We start from the raw sequence: 19,133 nt of genomic DNA on the forward strand, positions 1-19,133 counted from the left end.
TGTGTCTCTTGGTCGTGTGAGTCACATGGCCATGTGACCCCTACAAAGTTAAAATTTTTCCTTCTTTTCTGAAAAATTCTCTGAGTTTTTTATTTAGTCCTGACTTGTTTCTAACACTTATTTAGGGCCCCGAGGGCTTGTAACAGACAATATGTATGTTTTGAATTGATTTTAATATGTTTATTGATATGATTTAAAAAGTTTGAAATTTAGGTCTATTTGATTTGAAAACTCTGGTAATGCTCCGTAACCTTGTTTTGGCGACGGATACAGGTTAGGGGTGTTACAGCTAACACATGTATGGACACCTTTTTTTTACTTTGTATAATTTTCTCTTTAGGTCTATACTTTATATTTTATTTTTTCTTAGGGTTTATATTTTCGTTCTTGTTATTTTCCATTGGGAAGAAATTGGATTCTAAAATTGTTCTCAAACTTTGTGAGGATTCTGTACTTAAATTCAATACAATCAGGCTTCTTATAAACTTTATTCTTGAAATTGTTGTTTATGTTTGTTCTTTCATTCAAGTTTATATTGTTTACTAGATCCACGAGGAACTAATCCTCCTTTGGGGGATTAGCGAGTGGAGGTATGAATAATTAACTATTTTGTAGGGATTTCTTAACAGTCAATTGTTTAGGAGAGGAAGAACCTAAACCCTAGGCCTGACAACCCTAAGAAGTCATCAAGGTGGGAATTAACCAAAAATTGGTATGGCCTATCTGTGATCACCTTAAACCTGAGCCGGTCTGGACTGTGAGGTCAAAAGATAAGTAGTTCTTGCTACTCAATATTTTAATGGATGTATTGGAAGATCCTTCTAGGGTATTGACTAGTTGGTTGAACAAGAAAACCCAAGATGAAAGTTGATTATGATTAAGCAAGCTAATCACCCATGCCCAAATTTGATACATATTTCCTTATTTGATTTCTTACTTTTCATTTATTTAATTTTCCTTATTTTATTTCTTACCTTTCATTTGTTTAATTTCTTTTATGTTTTTAGTATAGTTTATTAAAACTCTTATCTTTATCTTTCGTACTATAATTTGATTAAAGTATTAATTAGATCTATTTATGTTTAAATTAGAATTAATTTAATGCACACCTCCTTTGGGTACGATCCTCGAAGTACTTACCTACTCCGTTGTAACTATATTACAACCTGACCCATATACGTGCGAATATCATTTGTTCTCATCTATTGTGCAGGATTTCTATTCTGGACGTTGGTACATTCAGAGGCAATCTATATCCTACAAACATGCACAATTCTGTCTATAAGTCCAACTTCCTTCCATCTTTATCCAATATGTTAGTCAGGCATCCCCAAATCCTAAAATGATTAAGATTCGACTTCCTTCCATGCTACAATTCATATGGCATTTTTTATGCTACCTTAGTTGGCACATCATTTAGAATATAGCAAGTCGTTTGTATAACGTATCCTCAAAAAGTGATTGGCAGCTTCGAATAACTTAACATCGAACGTACCATGTTTAACAACATTCGATTTCTTCTCTCTATCACGCTATTTTGTTGTGGAGTGCCCGATGTGGTTAACTAGGATAGAATATCATTCTCTATAAAGTACCCTAAGAACTCATTAAATAAATATTCCCCACCTCGATCAGACCGAAGTGCCTTTATGGGTAAACCTATTTGTTTCTCCACTTCAGCATGAAATTCTTTGAATTTATCAAAGGTTTCACTCTTGCGGTGCATCAGGTAAACATACATATATCTAGAATATTCATTAATAAAGGTTACATAATACTTCTAACCACCTCTGGCACTAACGCTCATAGGGCCACATATGTCTGTGTGCATAAGTTCTAGGGGTTTTTTGGCCCTCGTTCCTTTTGCATTAAAAGATCATGTAGTCTTCTTACCGTCCAAGCAAGATTCACATTGTGGAAGATCAACTTCTTTAAGTTATTCTTTCTCGATTAATATGACCAAGTCTCAAATGCCAAAGGTATGACTCATTAGATTAAGAAGTTTTAAATCTTTTATTCGATACTTCAATCTCAAGCAATTTGTACATCTTTGGTTTGACAAAATAGAGATTGTTTGACGTCCATCCATTACAGATAAGATTGCGATTTCTAAATATTCTAATTCCATTAGTAAAAGTCATGATCAAGCCGTCTTTATATAAACATGCAACGAAATTAAGTTTCTTTGAAACTTAGTACCTAGAAAACGTATTTTAAAATAATCTTCCTAGAATTATCAACAGAAAGTTGTACATCTCCCACTACTTCAGCTGCCACACTTGTCCCATTCTCGGTCCACAATGATAAGCTCTTATCTCTAAAATATTTCGTCTCCTCGAACCCCTACAGAGAAAGACAAACATGATTAGTGGCTCCCGAATCAATGACCCAGTGATCTATTGACTCTTCCACTAAACATGTTTCTATCATCAATAGTTTCATATCTTTGCCTTTTGTAGCTAGGTATTCTTTCCACTCTTTACAGTTTGCCTTGAAGTGCCCTTTCTTGTTGTGGAAGAAGCATCTAAACTTAGATAAGTCTTTTGGCTTTTTGGTTCTCTTCCATTCCACTTGTGGTGTCCCGAAGACCTTAGCCTTGCCTTTCTTAGTGCGCTTTCTCTTCCCTTTTGAGAAAGAAGCGACAACTATATTCGCTTCTTCTCTTTGAACCAGCTAACCACCATTCAATACCAACTAATAGGATTGTAAATCCTTCATGAGTTGTGTAAATTTTAGGGTTTTTTGCCAAGGTTATATGCAGGCCAAAAACTAGTAAAATCCTTGGACAAGCTTTTTAACACCATCTCTATTTGAGTTTTTTGGTCCACATTGGTCTCATTTTTCGTGGCCTCAAAAAAGTAGCCTGTAACACCCATTCGTCCGTCACTGTCACTACATTAGGGTTATGGAATGCTATGACAATTAATGATACAAGAATTTACAATTCCAAACAAATTTCCATTTAAACAATCATTATCAGGCAATCAATTAATAAACATGCCATTCAATCAAAATCAGGGATTAAAATCGAGCCTAAGAAACTCTGAGAGCAGTTCAGAAACAATTTGGGACTAATTTGGAACAAATCATAAAATCAAGGCAAAATCAGAAATAGGGGTCACACGGCCATATGATCAGACTGTGTGACAAGCTAAGACCGTGTGAAGCTGAACAACACGGTCGTGCCATCGAACCGTGTGAAATAGCTTAACCGTGTAAGCTACGTCACATGGTCGTGTCACCAAGCTGTGTATGTAACACTCCTAACTCGTCTCCATTGCCAAATTAGGGTTATGGAGCATTACCGTGCAATAGGAAACATTAAACATCATATCATTCAAATAGGCTAAACATATCATAATCCATCCAATCACATGCACTTTGTTCCTAAATCGAGCCCTCGAGGACCTAAAAATAGCTTAGAAGAAATTCGAGACTAATCTAAAACAAATTGGAAAATTTAAGAAAAACTCCAAAACTTGGAAACAGGGGTCACACGGTCGTGTGGTCAAGCCATGTGGAATCACCCTAGGTCATGTAACTTTTGAACAAAGGACACACAGCCATGTTCCATCCCGTGTCCTCACCCATGTAACTCACTGAGTAGGGTCAAACAATCGTGTAACTCTCTAAGTTGCCCCACACGCCCGTGTGCTAGGCCGTGTGCTAGGTCGTGTAACTCACTTACTTGAACCCTAAGAAAACCACAGATGACATATATGGTATAATTACCATTCAAGTCCATTAACTTTCATTTCCAAAGTCATTTAACCCTTTTAGCTAATAGAACTCAATCTTTTACCTTTTACGATTTAGTCCTTTCTACTTAATTAACTAAGTACACTTTAAAATTTCTTAACGAAATTTTAATACAACCTAAATTTAATCCCATAAACATTAAAAAATAAAAAATAATAACTTACTCGTTGAAATTGTGATCTCGAAATCACTATTTTTGATATCACTGAAAACAGGCTGTTACAATGTAACTCATTGTGACCGTGTGAACAAAATTGTTATCGAAATCTAAAAGAGCACACGGTTGTGCCACATGCCCGTGTGAGGCACACGACCGTGTGTGCCTAAAACCTTCAAATACAAGATTACCAATTCATGCTTACTTAAACCACAAGCAACCAATTAATCAAACTTTCAACCTGTTTAATTCACATAAAAAAAACATATCAAAACATGCTATTTACCTAATTCTAAACAATATGCCATAAGGAAACATCACAAATCAACAATCAAATTTAATGATCAAATTCATTTTTCATCAAATTCACACTTAACCAAATAGGTTATTTAAGGTACGAAAATCTCATAATTCATTCATCAAACATTATACCTTTATCTAAACACATTTAAAAAAAACTTGTCTACCATAACAAGAAACTAGGCACAAATCATTTTATACCATCCAAGCCAAACTCTAACCACTGTTTACTTATTCATGTATTCCTTATCACAATATAACACATCTATATGCAGTTCATGCGATCAAGTTAAATCCACCACATATCAATTTCAATATCACATTCAAATCTCTAAATCAAGCTATGATCAACCACATTATTGGCCACAAAAATTCAACTTATAAACAAGTACAAAATATGCCACTTATAATGAACACTTATATACAAATTACAAGATACTCATATTACATGCTACATATCCCAAAGCAAATGTTTTCAAAGTATACCAAAGATGCTGGATAGTGTGATCTTCCACTTGATCTGATTGCCTGGTTCCGCAAAACGAGATCTACAAGAAATCAGGAAAACAAAGCGATTAAGCTTTTACGAGCTTAGTAAGTTAATAGGTTGAAACGTTATAAGTTATCGTATAACCATAGTTTTATAATTAACAAAATCAATAGCTAACATTAACCCTGTCAATCACAGCTATTCAACAGGTGAGTTTTGTAAATACAATTCATTTAATCACCTCATTTATACAGTATCAACCATTATCAAGTCACGATAAAATATAGAAAACCATAAACACATGTAAAAGTCTTTCACAAGAAATCATTCAGTTACGTATCATCGTTAAATCATTTAACCATTAAAAATTCAGCCCAATGGATGGTATAACAGATACAGATACACAGTTATCCATCCAGAACACACCAGAATGCTCAAACGAGCCAAACCCGCCGAGAACACACTTGGGCACAAAGTGCCTAACTTGTAGGCTAACATCCCTCCGGAACACACCTGGGCACCAAGTGCCAAGCCCGAAAGCTTTACATCTGCCCCTAGTAACATACCAGAATCATGGTAAATATAACATGATAGTCTATAACAAATGTTAGATTTCAGTATATTCAGTGGATAGTAACAAGTAAATAATCATCATCTCATCACAAGTCAATCCCGTACCGCACGTAGTATAACCTATTGGGATGCCAATTGTATCCTATCCTATGTTCATACGGGCTCAATAGAGGTAATCATATAGCATTTTACAATTCAATTCATTTTTCTCACCTTGTACCAATTTATAACAATTCAATCATATATATATTTATTAACATACCACAACTTAGAAATCAATATAATATTACAAATTATTTTAATTTAAATTATGAACTTACCAATAGCTAAACAAAGAAAGATTGTAATGTTAGGGTTAATTAGGTATTTTCCTTTTCCACAATTATCTACCGACTCTTATTCTAAACAAGAATTTATTTCAATTATCATTAAATACTTATAAATAATATATTTAATTCATATGACTTCTTTATTGACATTTTTCACAATTGCCTTAAACTTTTACATTTTATTCAATTTGGTCCTTAATATTAAAACGAGACTATTTTCACAATAAATTCATAAACCTGATTTTTGCTGAACCTTTAACCATATAAAAGAAAACCCTTAAATTCTAAATTTTTTCAATAAAACCCTTCCAAATTCCACATGCTTTTAATTAAATCATTAAACTTAAAACTATAGAAAGTTACTTTATAAACTAGCTCAAAATCACCACCAAAGCTCAAATCCAAGCATAAGCATCAAGAAAACTTCAAGAACATCAACTATAATTTTTCTAAACTTTGACAGTTTCACAAAATAGTTCCTAGGCTAGCTAGATTACAATACAACGATTTCAAAAACATAAAATTAATGAAGAATGGACCAAGAAATACTTACATGCAAGGGATATAAGCAAGCTGAATCTTCCCAAGCTATTTCAATGGAGTTTTTGGTTGACAAAACAAGAAAATGAAAAATATATAGAGGTTTACCATTTGTTTTATTATTATCTTAGCTTTAATAATTAAATTAAAACATATAAAATATAATACAAACTCATATTCGGCCATCCATTAACCTTATTATGGTCTATTTGCAACATAGAACCTCCCACTTTTACTTTTTATACTCAATTGGCACTTAAACACTAATAGCAATTGATTTTTGTAACTTTTACGATTTAGTCCTTTTCTTTAATTAACTAGCTAAACATTAAAATTTCCGAACCAAAATTTAATACATCTATCTAATCACTCGCAAATATTTAATAAAAATATTTATGAGCTCGCTCGGTTTATAAAAACAAGGTCTCGATACCTCGTTTTCTAAAACCACTTAAACTTAACAATTCATTTCAAATATAAAAATTATCAAATCATTATTTAATATAATACCATATTTAACTCGTAAATATTAATAATAATATTTACAGACTCACTTGTAAGAATTATGGTCTGAACCACTATTTCTAGCACCACTAGAAAATAGCCCATTAAAACTCTCCCCCATTAGGAAATTTCGTCCTCGAAATTTTTACATAAGAATAATTCGAGTGTTCTTTTATCTCACAAACTAAAATAGTTACTAGCTCCTCTAAATATGACAAATGACGATATGATACAGCTTTCAAACAATCTCAAATAACACAAACTTTATCTTCAGTTTCTCGAAGTAATTCTTCCTCAACTATCTGGTTTTCACTTAGTTCTAACCAGTATAACAGGGTTCTACATTTCCATTCATATAAAGCTTCAACGGTGCCATTTTAATAATGGACTGATATCTATTATTATAAGCGAATTCGGTCAATGGAAAATATTTTTTTTAGCTACCTTTGAATTCAATACTACAACATCGTAATATGTCTTCCAGAATTTGTATTACTCATTCCAATTGTTTGTCTGTTTGCGGATAAAATGTTGTCCTGAAGTTAAACTTAGTAACCAGAGCTTCGTGGAATTTACCTCAAAATCTCGAGGTCAATCTCGGTCTCAACCGTAAATAACAAACAACAATACTCTGGTTAATCTGACAATCTTTGATACATATAACTCAACCAACTTTTCAAACAAGTAATATGTTCTATCCAAAATAAAGTGAGTCGATTTCGTTAACTTTTCAACAACAATCTAGATCAAATCTTTCTTTATCAATGTCACAAGCAATCCAAATACAAAATTCATCATAACTCATTGTCATTTCCATTCAGGAATCATAACAGATTGCAATAACCCAAATGAAACTTGATGCTTGTAACATGTAGGTTTGTGCAAGTGTACACAGTTGTTGTCAAGTAATAAGTAAGTAAAAGAGTTATCATCTTCACAGGGATTGTATATGTTAATTAAATAATTTCACAATTATGAATTTACAGTTGGTAAAGAAAACACAATAATTTTGAAGTGAACGATGTTAAAATTAAATTAATTAACTAGATGCAAATCAACCTAAATGCAAATGAGATGAAATAAAATACAAGGTGATGGTTTAGTAGCAATTTCACAAGTTCAACAACAATAACATGAATAATCTACAACAATTACAACACTTGACTCAATTCATTTTCATCATGTTTAACAATGTTCAGAAAATATTCTATGGCAACTTGATCATTCATTAACTGGGAATCTCATATAAATTCAACTGGATCTTATACATACATGAACCAATATCTTAACTTAACTAAGGATTCCTTAGAATTTATGTGAAGTAATAGGGACGGATTAGGTTTGAAAAAATTTAACCACATAAACCTAAAGTTATGCAAGGTAATAAGTTCTCTTAGTCTATTACGAACCTCTAATTTATCCTAATTAGGATATAAATTAAGCATGCACTTTCCAATTATCGTGTCCATTAGTTATCATCTAATTAGGATTGACTAACTAATTCTAATGCATTCAAATATATTTTAATGCGTAAAATACATAGTGGTTTTAATTGGAAGCATGAACAACTGAGGCACAAAACAATATAAACATGAATTAAATGAATTTTATCCAGTTATCACAATTATTGTAGCTAAACAAAATTAAGTCATCATTGTCAATGGAAAAACATCATAACAATTTGCAAACATGTTGAATAACTTAGAACAAAACTAAAGAATAGGAAAGAAGAAAATCTTGATGATTTTGGTGATTCTCTGAAGACCGATTGTGGTAGCTTCCTTCGATTCTCGTGAATGCTCATTCGCAAAATGCCCCTCAAGGTGGCCGACCAATAATGGTTTTCCTCAAGGGAAATTCTAGTTAAGAGAGGTGAAGAAATGGACAACTTATGCGTGAAAGAGAGGAAAAAAAAGATGAGAGAAAAATAAGAGGATTGTGAATTGAGAGATGAATGAGGGATGAGGGATGAGAAGTGAGGCTTGGTATTTGTAGTATAGGGATGGCATAGGAGTTTGCTAAAAGTAGCTTGAAGATCCATTGGTTCTCTCCTTTGCTTGGCTGGCCTTGAAGTGTGGAGAGGGAAGTTAATGGTTGCTTGATTCATGCTTGATTTCATGCATGAATCATGCAACGGGTTGGACGGTTTCTTGGGTATTAGTTAGGAGGTGATTTATGATTCTTTCACAAGTGCAAGGACCTCCAAGTTAATTTTTCCAAAGCTGATTTGGGGCTGCTCTTGATAGCTTTGCCAAATTTTGGCCATTCTCCCCCTTGTTGGACAGTTGTGACAACCCGATTGAGAGCAGACTTCAGTCTTTTCAGCAACTATCTTTCAAATTGGGTTGAATTGGATTTTTTAGTCCAATTTAATAAGCTTGTCGTCCACATGGAGTAAAACTTAACTTGTGTCAATGTGATATTAATTAGCTCTCATTCTTGTTAATTCAATGGTTCATATGCAACAATTTGAGCACTGATATTAGCATTACATTGATGTTTAGATAAATGTCAGAATAGAGGTTTAGATAGAATTATTTAAGCACATCAACGCAAGAAGTAAGGAGAGAAATAAACACAAATTTAAAATGTGAGTCAAAGAGATAAGTAAAGAGAGAATCAACACAATATATTTGTTAATGCAATTCTAATTCATCAATCCTACCATCTAGAACTTCACTCGTAAAATGATTTTATTCAACAATTCATTTAGTACAACTATTGGTTAAAGCCCCCTCCCAATGGATAATTGAGCCTTAAAGTTGAACCCATTGAGCCCTAAAGTTGAACCTAAATTGTTACAAATCACTCTCCCCAAATACCTCACGTTACATACAATATCTCTCCATAAAAGTCCCTAAACAAGGAGTATTTAAATATACCCCACAAATGACTAGAAAAGAAGTCAATCAATAGCCTATATATACGATAATACAATAGTCTCTTCAACATCTTTTTGATAAGCATAAAAATCTTAGTAAAAGGTTGGATATATCTCTTGAAATATCTTCAATAATTATCCTAATAAAACAAACCATCTTGATCTCCAAGTAAAAGGATAAGGATAAGGATAAGGCTTAACTTGAGATTGTTGATCAGCCGCATTCAAGATATAATAAAACATGGCTTGAGAATCTTTTGTTGATAATGTCACACACCATGAATATGAAAGTAAAAAATGTCAACTTAATACTGCACTTAGCAATCCTAAAAGCATATTTAGATTGTCATCCAGACAATTATTCTAACAAGAGAAAGAACATAGTTATCAAAATTGCATTTTAAAGAAATGTTCGAACATGAGGAGCAACTTCAAACACAAGGATAGTTAAGGTCCCAAAAATGTGCTTTGATTTTGATATGTTGTTATTATTGGAATAAAGAATTGTCATTTATTATCACAATTCGTAGCCTAGTGACAAAATTTTGCATCCATATTCTAGCAAAATCGGAACTTGTATACCTCATTTCTTTAGCCTATTAGACCTCTGGTATGTGAGCATGTAATGTTTTGTTTTCTAAAGAAACCATTGATCCATATCCAATGTAACATCCCGATTTTGGGCCTAGTCGGAACAGTGGTTTCAAGACCACAAATCCGATAAGGAAAATTTTATTTTTACTATATTTTTATGGCCTACAATTTCACGAAATTATTTCGTGAAATTTCGTTCAAAAATTTCAACGTTTGGGCACTCAATTCAGTCAAAAGGACTGAATTTGTAAAAAGTGCAAAAGTTGAGTTCTACATGTTAGAGGTGTTCAATTGTTATGAAATTTTAAATTGGAGGTTTTTATATGGTAATTATACCATTGGTTAAGTTATGGACAAAAATGGACATGAGATAAGTGAAATAGGAAATTTTTAAGTTAGGGGCATTTTGGTAATTTGGTAATTAAAATGAATTAAAAGGGAAAAAGATGGCAAATTGTGGTCATCTTCTTCATTTGGCTGAAATTAGGAATGGGGGAAGCCATAGTTAGGGTTTTCAAGCTTCCAAGCTCCATAGTAAGTGATTCCAAGCCCCGTTTTTAATGTTCTTTATGTTTTTGAAACTCTGGTAACTTGATTTAGCTTATTCTAGCAATAATTTAACCTAAGGTTCATATTTGGAAAAATGCCCATAGGTGAAATGTGTTTATTTTGATGTTTTATGGTAGAATATTAAGCTTAGAATTATGTTAAACAACTTTTGCTAAGTGATTTTAAGTGAAAACGAGTAAAACAACATAATCGGTAAAAATACCTAATGTTCATAAGTAAGTGTTAGAGTGGAAATTTGATGTTTCCGTAGAAGGTAAAAATGTTCAGCATGTCATAAAACATAATAATAAGGGATGAAGTTTAATTTCCGAGCTTTGGGGAAAAAGTGTAATTATGTAAAAGTTTAGGGGCAAAATCATAATTTTTCCAAAGTTCGAGTCAAGGATTGATTTGATGAATGTGAGTATTAAATAAGATAAATTTGCTATTATAGATCAAGAAGAACGAATTCGGAGTTAGACCGAGGAAAGAAAAAGGTTGAAGACTGAGTTGATAAATTTGGCCATATTTTGTACCGAGGCAAGTTTATATTAAATAAATGCAATATTTTGATATTTATTATTAATGTTGTTATTTTTCAGCAATTATGTATTTATTTCATGAAAATATTTAATGTTGACTTCAAGTATGAGATGACAGAGAATCAGTGATAAAAGCCACGTTGAAACAATGGGAATGTAATGGATACAAATGTCATGACATTAAGGGAATGAGGTCCCATGTAAGATCATGCCTGGGACATGGCGTTGGCACCGAGATAAGAGGTCTCATGTAAGACCATGTCTGGGACATGGCGTAGGCACCGAGATGAGAGGTCCCCCGTAAGACCATGTCTGGGACATGGCATGGGCACCGATATGGGAACTCCTATGTAAGACCATATCTGGGATATGGCATTGGCAATACAGAAAACATCCCATGTAAGACTATGTCTGGGACATAGCTTTGACATGTATTATTAGACAAGAGACCCGAGTATCCTTAGTATTCGAAGTGATTCAACGGGCTAGTAAACAAACCATGTTACATGAAAGTTCAGATAAAAGCATAATAATAAATTCAGGTGAGTTATAAGGATTGAGAATATCTTAGTTATCAGTTGAGAAAGAAATTTCAGCAAGGGAGGAGTAAGTTATAATAATGAGTTATTTAAGTAAGCAAGTAAGTAAACAAGTGAGTAAGTAAAGAAGCGAGTAAAGATTCTAATGTTTGATGAAATTTATGAGTATGATTATTTATGATAAATGTTGTTATTTATTTACTTGTAAACTTACTAAGCTTTATGCTTACTTTCTTTATTTTCCTTATTTTTATAGTATCATCAAGTCAGTTCGAGGATCACAAGGACGTCGGAGTTCGTCTCACACTATCTACAGACATCTCGGTATTATGTGATTTCGAAACGTGTAAAGCTATGGCATGTATAGAGACTTAGTCATTTTGAGTGTGTTTATATGACATGGCTAATGGTTAGCTATTGAAATGGCTAATTAAGAACATGTGTGGTGTTATGAATGCCTAGGTGATAGTTTATACCTAGAAAATATGAAAGAGTAAAAATTTGCAATGAAACAGTTTTGGGACAGCATCAGTGACGTGACTTTGAAAAATCACCAAGGATAGTATAAAATGAATTAGAGAGTGAATGATATATATAATTAAAGCTTATCGAGTCTATTTTCATATAAAAATAACGGTGTAGGTAAAGGAATTTTATATTCTGAGATATTTGAATTTTGGTTAGACAGGGTCAGAATAGTTTTTGGAGTCCCCTGTTCTGACTTTAGAAAATCATTAAAAATTGTAAAAAATAATAATTATGAGTTATAATTTATATGTCTAGATTCCTTTGTGAGTCTATTTTCTGTAGAAACGAGTGAGAACACCATATGAAAATCATACGATGAGAAAATTGATTTTTAGTGAGTAAAGGTCAGAACCGTCAGGCAGTGAAACAGGGGAGACTTTAATGAATAAACTGTACTAATTGGCTAAACCAAAAATTCTGAAAATTTTGTGGTAAGATAATACCTGAGTCTACTTTCAAGGAAAATTTAAGGATCTAAATTTCAAATTTCGTAACTCGAGTTACAGTTAAATTAGTGACTGCTGTGCAGGTGCACAACATTATGGTGAACAGTGAAATAAATTTTAAAAGCAAATTTTTATGCCCCGAACTGATAAGTTAAGTCAAGTAACGCCCCATGCTCAACTCCGACAACAGTCTCGGGTAAGGGGTGTTACATCCAAATTGCCTGGATACCTACAAAACATCTCAACCTTGTACGCACTAGATAAACACGTATAAATCTAAGCATATAGTGAACTCCCCATTGTTAAAGTACAGGAAACCTTTTGTATTTCTTTAATCTTAAAATCATTTTTGAAGTATTAATCGAGACTAAACTTATTACTAATAAGTAGTATGCTTACTATAAATCATCATATATATAAAGATATGCTTACTCTTATTGAACTTATGCTATATAATCATCAATCAAATTCATCTCGAAACCGAATAATATAATCACTTTGTGAAACTTATAACACCAGCTATGAGAGACCTATTTAAGCCAATAAATTACTTTAATTTACAGGCCATTGACTTTACATCATTGGACATAAAAAAAATTTTATTACACCTATAAATCGTTTCATTAGTGTCATCATTGAAAAACACAATTTGACATTCATTTTATGCAACTTAGTGTCCAAATTAGACATGTTCATAGGTCAAGTTACCTGCTCAATTCCGAAGGCCTACTCGAAATTTGAGATAGTCTAGGTAAAAATATTAGGCGCAAAAAATGGGCTTGAGTAAAACAATTACACCCATTTAAAATATGGGTTTGACTCAAGCTTGAACATTCAAGGCCTAAGCCCTACTTGACTTATCCTGTTTTTTTATAAGTTTGTAATATTTTATATTATGTAATTTATAACACATAAAAATTAAATTTATAATAATATATAATACTACTATAATGTAAACATTAAAAAATTAAAATAACTATATAAAATTTTAATAAATAAAAGAGAGATCTACTTACACCAATGTAAAACTACTTTAGTTTTACACACTTTCAACTAATATTTTAACAATCCAACTATTAAATTTATTGATCTAATTGTACTTGTGATGTATGTAAATTTTTAACGGATCCAAGATTTACTATATATATCTATTTACTTGAATGATTGAAAGTTTTTACATATAACAAATAGTTTAAAAATTTTAAACTTACATCAATTTTAACATGCATAATCTATATGAATAAAATATAAAATGCAATGGTTGAATCATTAAAATATTAATTATAAAAAGAAATAGTATTACAATTATGTAAATAAATCTTTCCTCAAATAAAAACTATATAAATTATTAAATATTAAATTAAAATAATATAAATGTATTTTTTAAAATTAAAAAATAATATATGCAAGTCTAAAATTAATTCCCACTTCCCATTTACAAATATAGATAACTTTAAACAAAATTTTAAACCCATATTTGAAACCAAATTAGACTCTAAGTAGTATATAGTACATGCTTAAACCCAATCCGACAATCCGACTAGCGAACACCTTTAGTCAAAATATGCCACTAAAACCATTAGAACCCTTTCTCTAAAGGATCCTAATAACATTGGTTCTTGAGGTGATGAAGTTCTATTTTTCTAGAACAATTTTTTGTACTTGATCAGGATTCTCAACGACAATTTCTTGATTCAGAAATGTTACTCAAAACAATTTCAGGTTGTCAATGATAATTAAAGAAACGTATTGTAGAATATCTAAATATTCTTCAAAAACAATGCACTTACATTCCCTCCCTGGAAACTCAACATTCTTAAAAGAACCCATCTCAAAAATAACTTTAGTAGTGGGGAACCCCAACAACTAAAGCTTTGTCGACAATTTTCCAGACCCCAACAATATTGAACAAACAATGGAGTATGTAGAAGGAAGCTACTGCCTGCCATTTGTGTAGCGAATACACATTGAACTCTTAACTTGCTAGAAGAGAGTTTAGTTATGGTTGTAGTCGGCTGATAAAGGGCCTACTAGCCAGGTGCGATACTTAAAACAAGACACGGATGTACAGCACAAGATTGATCATTCACCCTTCCATCTTTTACCAACCTAATTTGGCAAATTAAGGGAAAAAATATATTTTGAGTTTGAAGGAATGATCCAAGCTTATTTTTACAATGTCACACCCAAAAACTTGCAAACAGCTTGAGTTATGTGGCAGGTTTCCCTTCTCTCTTCAGCAGTTCCTGATTAAAGTAGATGTCAGAAATTAATATTTGTATTTCTAATAAAAGCAGTTGATATGCACTTTGCTATATACCTGTTTGGTAGCAGATATCGAGACACGCTGACGTTCTTTTTTCTCACGTTGGCACTCTCCACACCAGATTGAGAAATCTTTCTGATATTTCCTCAGCTCACGAAAGACCGAACTAGAAGAAATTTGGCATGCAGCATAAACAATTTGGCAAACATAAAAAAGAACCAGTTCTAAACCTTACAATGCAAATTAAGGAAATGTGCACCACCGTGATCTGAGTATCATGTTGCACCATTCTCCAAGGAAAGGATGCAAATAACAGCTAGATTAAAATTTCATTCACCACTATTTTAATCCATTTCAACACCAAAAACAAGTCCAGGAAAATACACCCATGTTTAAATTCTTTGGTTTCCTCCATGATTTATTCAAAATTGTTCTTCACATTTCAATTCAAACACAGATGAATAAGCAAGCTTTATTCAAGTTGTAATCCCTTTCAACTTAGAGAAGTAACAAACTCATGGTTGCAATAATAAAAAGTGCATGAGAAAGATACCTTCTACACCACAAAAGTAAGTTGAATCGTTCACCAGATGTTGTGGCTCTTGCACCATGCCTATGGCGCCCATGATGAAGAACAGCACGTCCCGGAACATGTGAATAATCCAAAATTTCCTATAATGCACAAGATATGTAGCACATTAAATTAGCATTCTGTCAATATAACTTGTTAAATTAGAAAAACTGCCAGAACATATATTTTCTTCAAGGAACCAATATCTAAAAAACAATTTAAATACTATGCCTACTCCCTCTAGTCTAAGTAAATTACAAAATGAAAGAGATATAATCAAGTCATTTTGTTTAGCAATCTGTTAATTCATGCTCTCGTTCACAGTAGAAAGTAGCCAGAGACTAGACTAAAAGAAGCATAATAGGCTCTTTTGATATTCTCATGATATTTCACGTTAAAAGAAAAGGGGAGGGAGAGGGCCTTGACAGAGATGGGGTTGGTTCTCCTTGTTGACTTGATACAATAAGGAACTTTTTACTAAACTGACTATGCTTCATCCCAGTGCAATTATACAACTAATGTAGCTATTATCGCCGAATGATTAAGCTATAGTGCCTTAGAATTAACAGTGTAAAGGAAGAGTTGAATAGAAGGGTTAGCATACATCCGACTGGGTTTCTGTATTGACATGCTTATCACACCTAACACCTCGAAAAAACAAGTCCCCTCCAGAAAATTGTTTACCCAAGCAAACATTTAAGGTGACTTCGGAATCGTCCACATGGAAACCTACAAACACAAAACTACAGAACTTCATGAAGCATCAAGTTTAACAACAAGATTTGAAGCTAAAAGGATTAACTATATTCACTAAAAAGTGGTAGTATTATAAACAAGCACATTAACAGAACAAGCATCAACAAATGAAATTTGAACGTGCACAAAATTTTAAATATTAGGAAAAAGCATAGCCAGGTGAAACTACAGTCATAGAGGGAAAAAAAAAGATGACGAGCATGAAATGCAAAAGAAAATTGATGATGCTATCAATTAATAAGGAAAATAAGTAACAAGCAATCCACAAAGCAGAGTTAGAGGAATGTAAGAATTATTTTGTGCAATACCTTCTAAACACTTTAATGGTAGAATCCAAAGAATCATGTTTCCATCTACCAATAGCTAAAGATTTAATTTCCTAAGAATAGTGCAAACCATTTCCAAGAACCAATGGAATGGTTTAATTAAAAAGAGAAAACAGAACTCAGAACGTACCAAGCTCAACGTCCCTGTCAATTCCATATTCAACAACAAAACCATGATGAGAATCCAATGTAGATCCACCCACATCAGAAAAGAAAACTGCAAACCATTTCCAATGATACATATAAAACAAATTATGGTCTAAGCTTTAAATCTAAATATATGTTAGCAAGCATTTACAGTCTCATCATGGAAGAAAAACTAAATACCTTTGGATATAGGCCGGATAAAGTCCTCCATCAACTTGCCAAGCATGGTCTCCAGGCCAAAGTCATCTAAAACGGCACCAAATTTGTTCATCGTGTTTGGTCGCATGATTCTGAATTTTGTCTCATGGACCCACTTTTCAAAGTTTTCTACCTAAGCAATCAGAACCTGATAAGAAAAATGTAAAAACTAAAAAACAAGAAATAAAGTAAAATAAAAAACAGAGAGAGAGAGAGAGAGAGAAAGCAATGACAATACCTCAGATAACAACAATTCACAGAAACGAGGCTGAAACATTTCAAAAGTAAAAACCCCTAGTGTAGGTTCAGCCATTATACTTCTAAAACCTTCCTCTTTATTCTCATTAATTGCTTTGAGAAATGAAGGGGCAAAGAAGTTTGAGGCATGCATCGTATACAATTCTCTATGCAGAGGCTGCAAAACGAAGAGATGACATAACCAGAAGAAAATATAAAACCTCACAAAGATTCACATTACAATGAAATTCTAAGTAGTTTAACCATGGCACATAAAGGGTCAATCATCATATATAGCAAAAATCAGTATAGTTTGGAGTTTTTGCAGGCAGAAATTAATCATTACAGACCACCTTGAGTATAAATAATCCTAGTCAAACAACAATTATACTATGCACCTGATAGTGCGATATAATCTTCTGTCTGTATTCTCGATGCCTTTGAACCTGTTCACAAAAAACTTTAAATAGTAAAAAAGAAGGTATGGATAAATGGAAAACGAAAATCAATAGAGATTGATTTCCGCACACCAGTTAGCTAGCTTCAACTAAAGGCTAAACAAAAAGCAGTAATGAGAAAATTTTGACCAACATAAAATGCATAACATTGCAGGAAATTACTGAAAAAGTATACAAGCATATAGATCAACGACAATAGGATAGATAAAATCGCTCTGCAGATCAATCAATATATCAATTTGTCCCGATCCAAACAATATTCGGCAGCTCAGAAATTCAAAACAAGAAATAAATAAATAAATATCCCTTCTTATTTCTGCATTTTCCAGTATATGTCCATTTTTTTCTCAATGAATCAAAAATGAATTGAAAGAGGCACCAATCATTCTCAGTTTCCAGCAAAAAAAGCTTTTAAAAATAATACATTTATATTCCTGATTTTGCATTATGAAAAATTCAACTGATTTTCACCTTAATGAACATAAATTCAGATGCTTAACTGGAATATTGGCATAACAATATTTTTGTAAAAGTTAACATTATCATTTCATTGGCAATCAATAGTACATTTTAAATGAAAGAAACTTTCGACCCTGATATCCAAACATACAATAAAAGCAAAAATAAAGGCGAAAAACGAAGAAGCTTACGCGAATACGTTCGCCATCAGGAGAGTAACGAAGGATAATATCGCGCATGTAATGGAGCTTGGAATCGCGAGGGAGTGAGAGCATGGGAGGAGGCAAGTAACGTTCCAGGGAGCTGAACAGAAGCGGACTGAACTCCAACTGCAAACCCTCGTAGCTCTCCGGCTTGTGCTCCGTGTTAGGATTCAGCCGTAACCGGTTCGCCGTAACCGTCGACATGCTAGGCAATACCGCCACGACATTGCCATTGTGACCAGTGGTCGGTGGCGCAGGCTGCTGGGCCTCTTTTCTACTGACATCGAAAGACATGATTCCTTTTAACTGAACAAATCATACGCATTTGCATCAGCCTAACAGCAATTTCCAATCACTGCTGTCAAAGAAACTTAAGGAAAAACTAAAATTGACCAGAGAAAAAAAAAACCAAAAGAAAGCCGGAATTTGTGTTTAGAAATGAAAGGGTCTTTTGTTTTCTTATTTTCATCAGTTAGGGTTTTAAGTTTGTCGATTGGATTTCTGATTTAAGATAGACGACGAGAGACCTCCCAGCCCGGAGTCTAAGGGTATTTCAGTAACTTTAATATGTCAAGAGAAAAATTTTACTATAATTTTTAAAATAATTTATATATTTTTTCATTATCTATTTAATTCCTATAATTTGTAAAAAATATTTTATATCTTTTATTCTTTTCTTTTAAATTAAAATAATTTATTTTAAAAAATTTAAACTATAAATTAATTCAATAAAAATTAATGAGATTAATATTTTAATTTAAAACTTATAAATTAACATATT

At 32.6% G+C, this 19,133-nt stretch overlaps 1 protein-coding gene across 1 annotated transcript; it reads right to left on the reverse strand.

Annotated features, from left to right (window-relative positions):
* Positions 1 to 14,434: 14,434 nt before the first annotated feature.
* LOC105773691 (2-oxoglutarate and iron-dependent oxygenase domain-containing protein CP2) lies at positions 14,435 to 18,860 on the reverse strand. Its single transcript, XM_012595774.2, has 9 exons — positions 18,341 to 18,860; positions 17,631 to 17,678; positions 17,234 to 17,410; positions 16,978 to 17,128; positions 16,781 to 16,867; positions 16,173 to 16,297; positions 15,551 to 15,669; positions 15,052 to 15,163; positions 14,435 to 14,977 (listed from the first exon to the last, which is right to left on the reverse strand). Exons 1-9 carry the CDS (start codon positions 18,644 to 18,646, stop codon positions 14,942 to 14,944), a joined length of 1,161 nt encoding a protein of 386 aa, XP_012451228.1. The 5' UTR covers positions 18,647 to 18,860; the 3' UTR covers positions 14,435 to 14,941.
* Between the last annotated feature and the right edge of the window lie 273 nt (positions 18,861 to 19,133).

Source organism: Gossypium raimondii, chromosome 6 (genome assembly GCF_025698545.1).
Source record: "Gossypium raimondii isolate GPD5lz chromosome 6, ASM2569854v1, whole genome shotgun sequence".
In the NCBI taxonomy this organism is placed as follows: Eukaryota; Viridiplantae; Streptophyta; class Magnoliopsida; order Malvales; family Malvaceae; genus Gossypium; species Gossypium raimondii.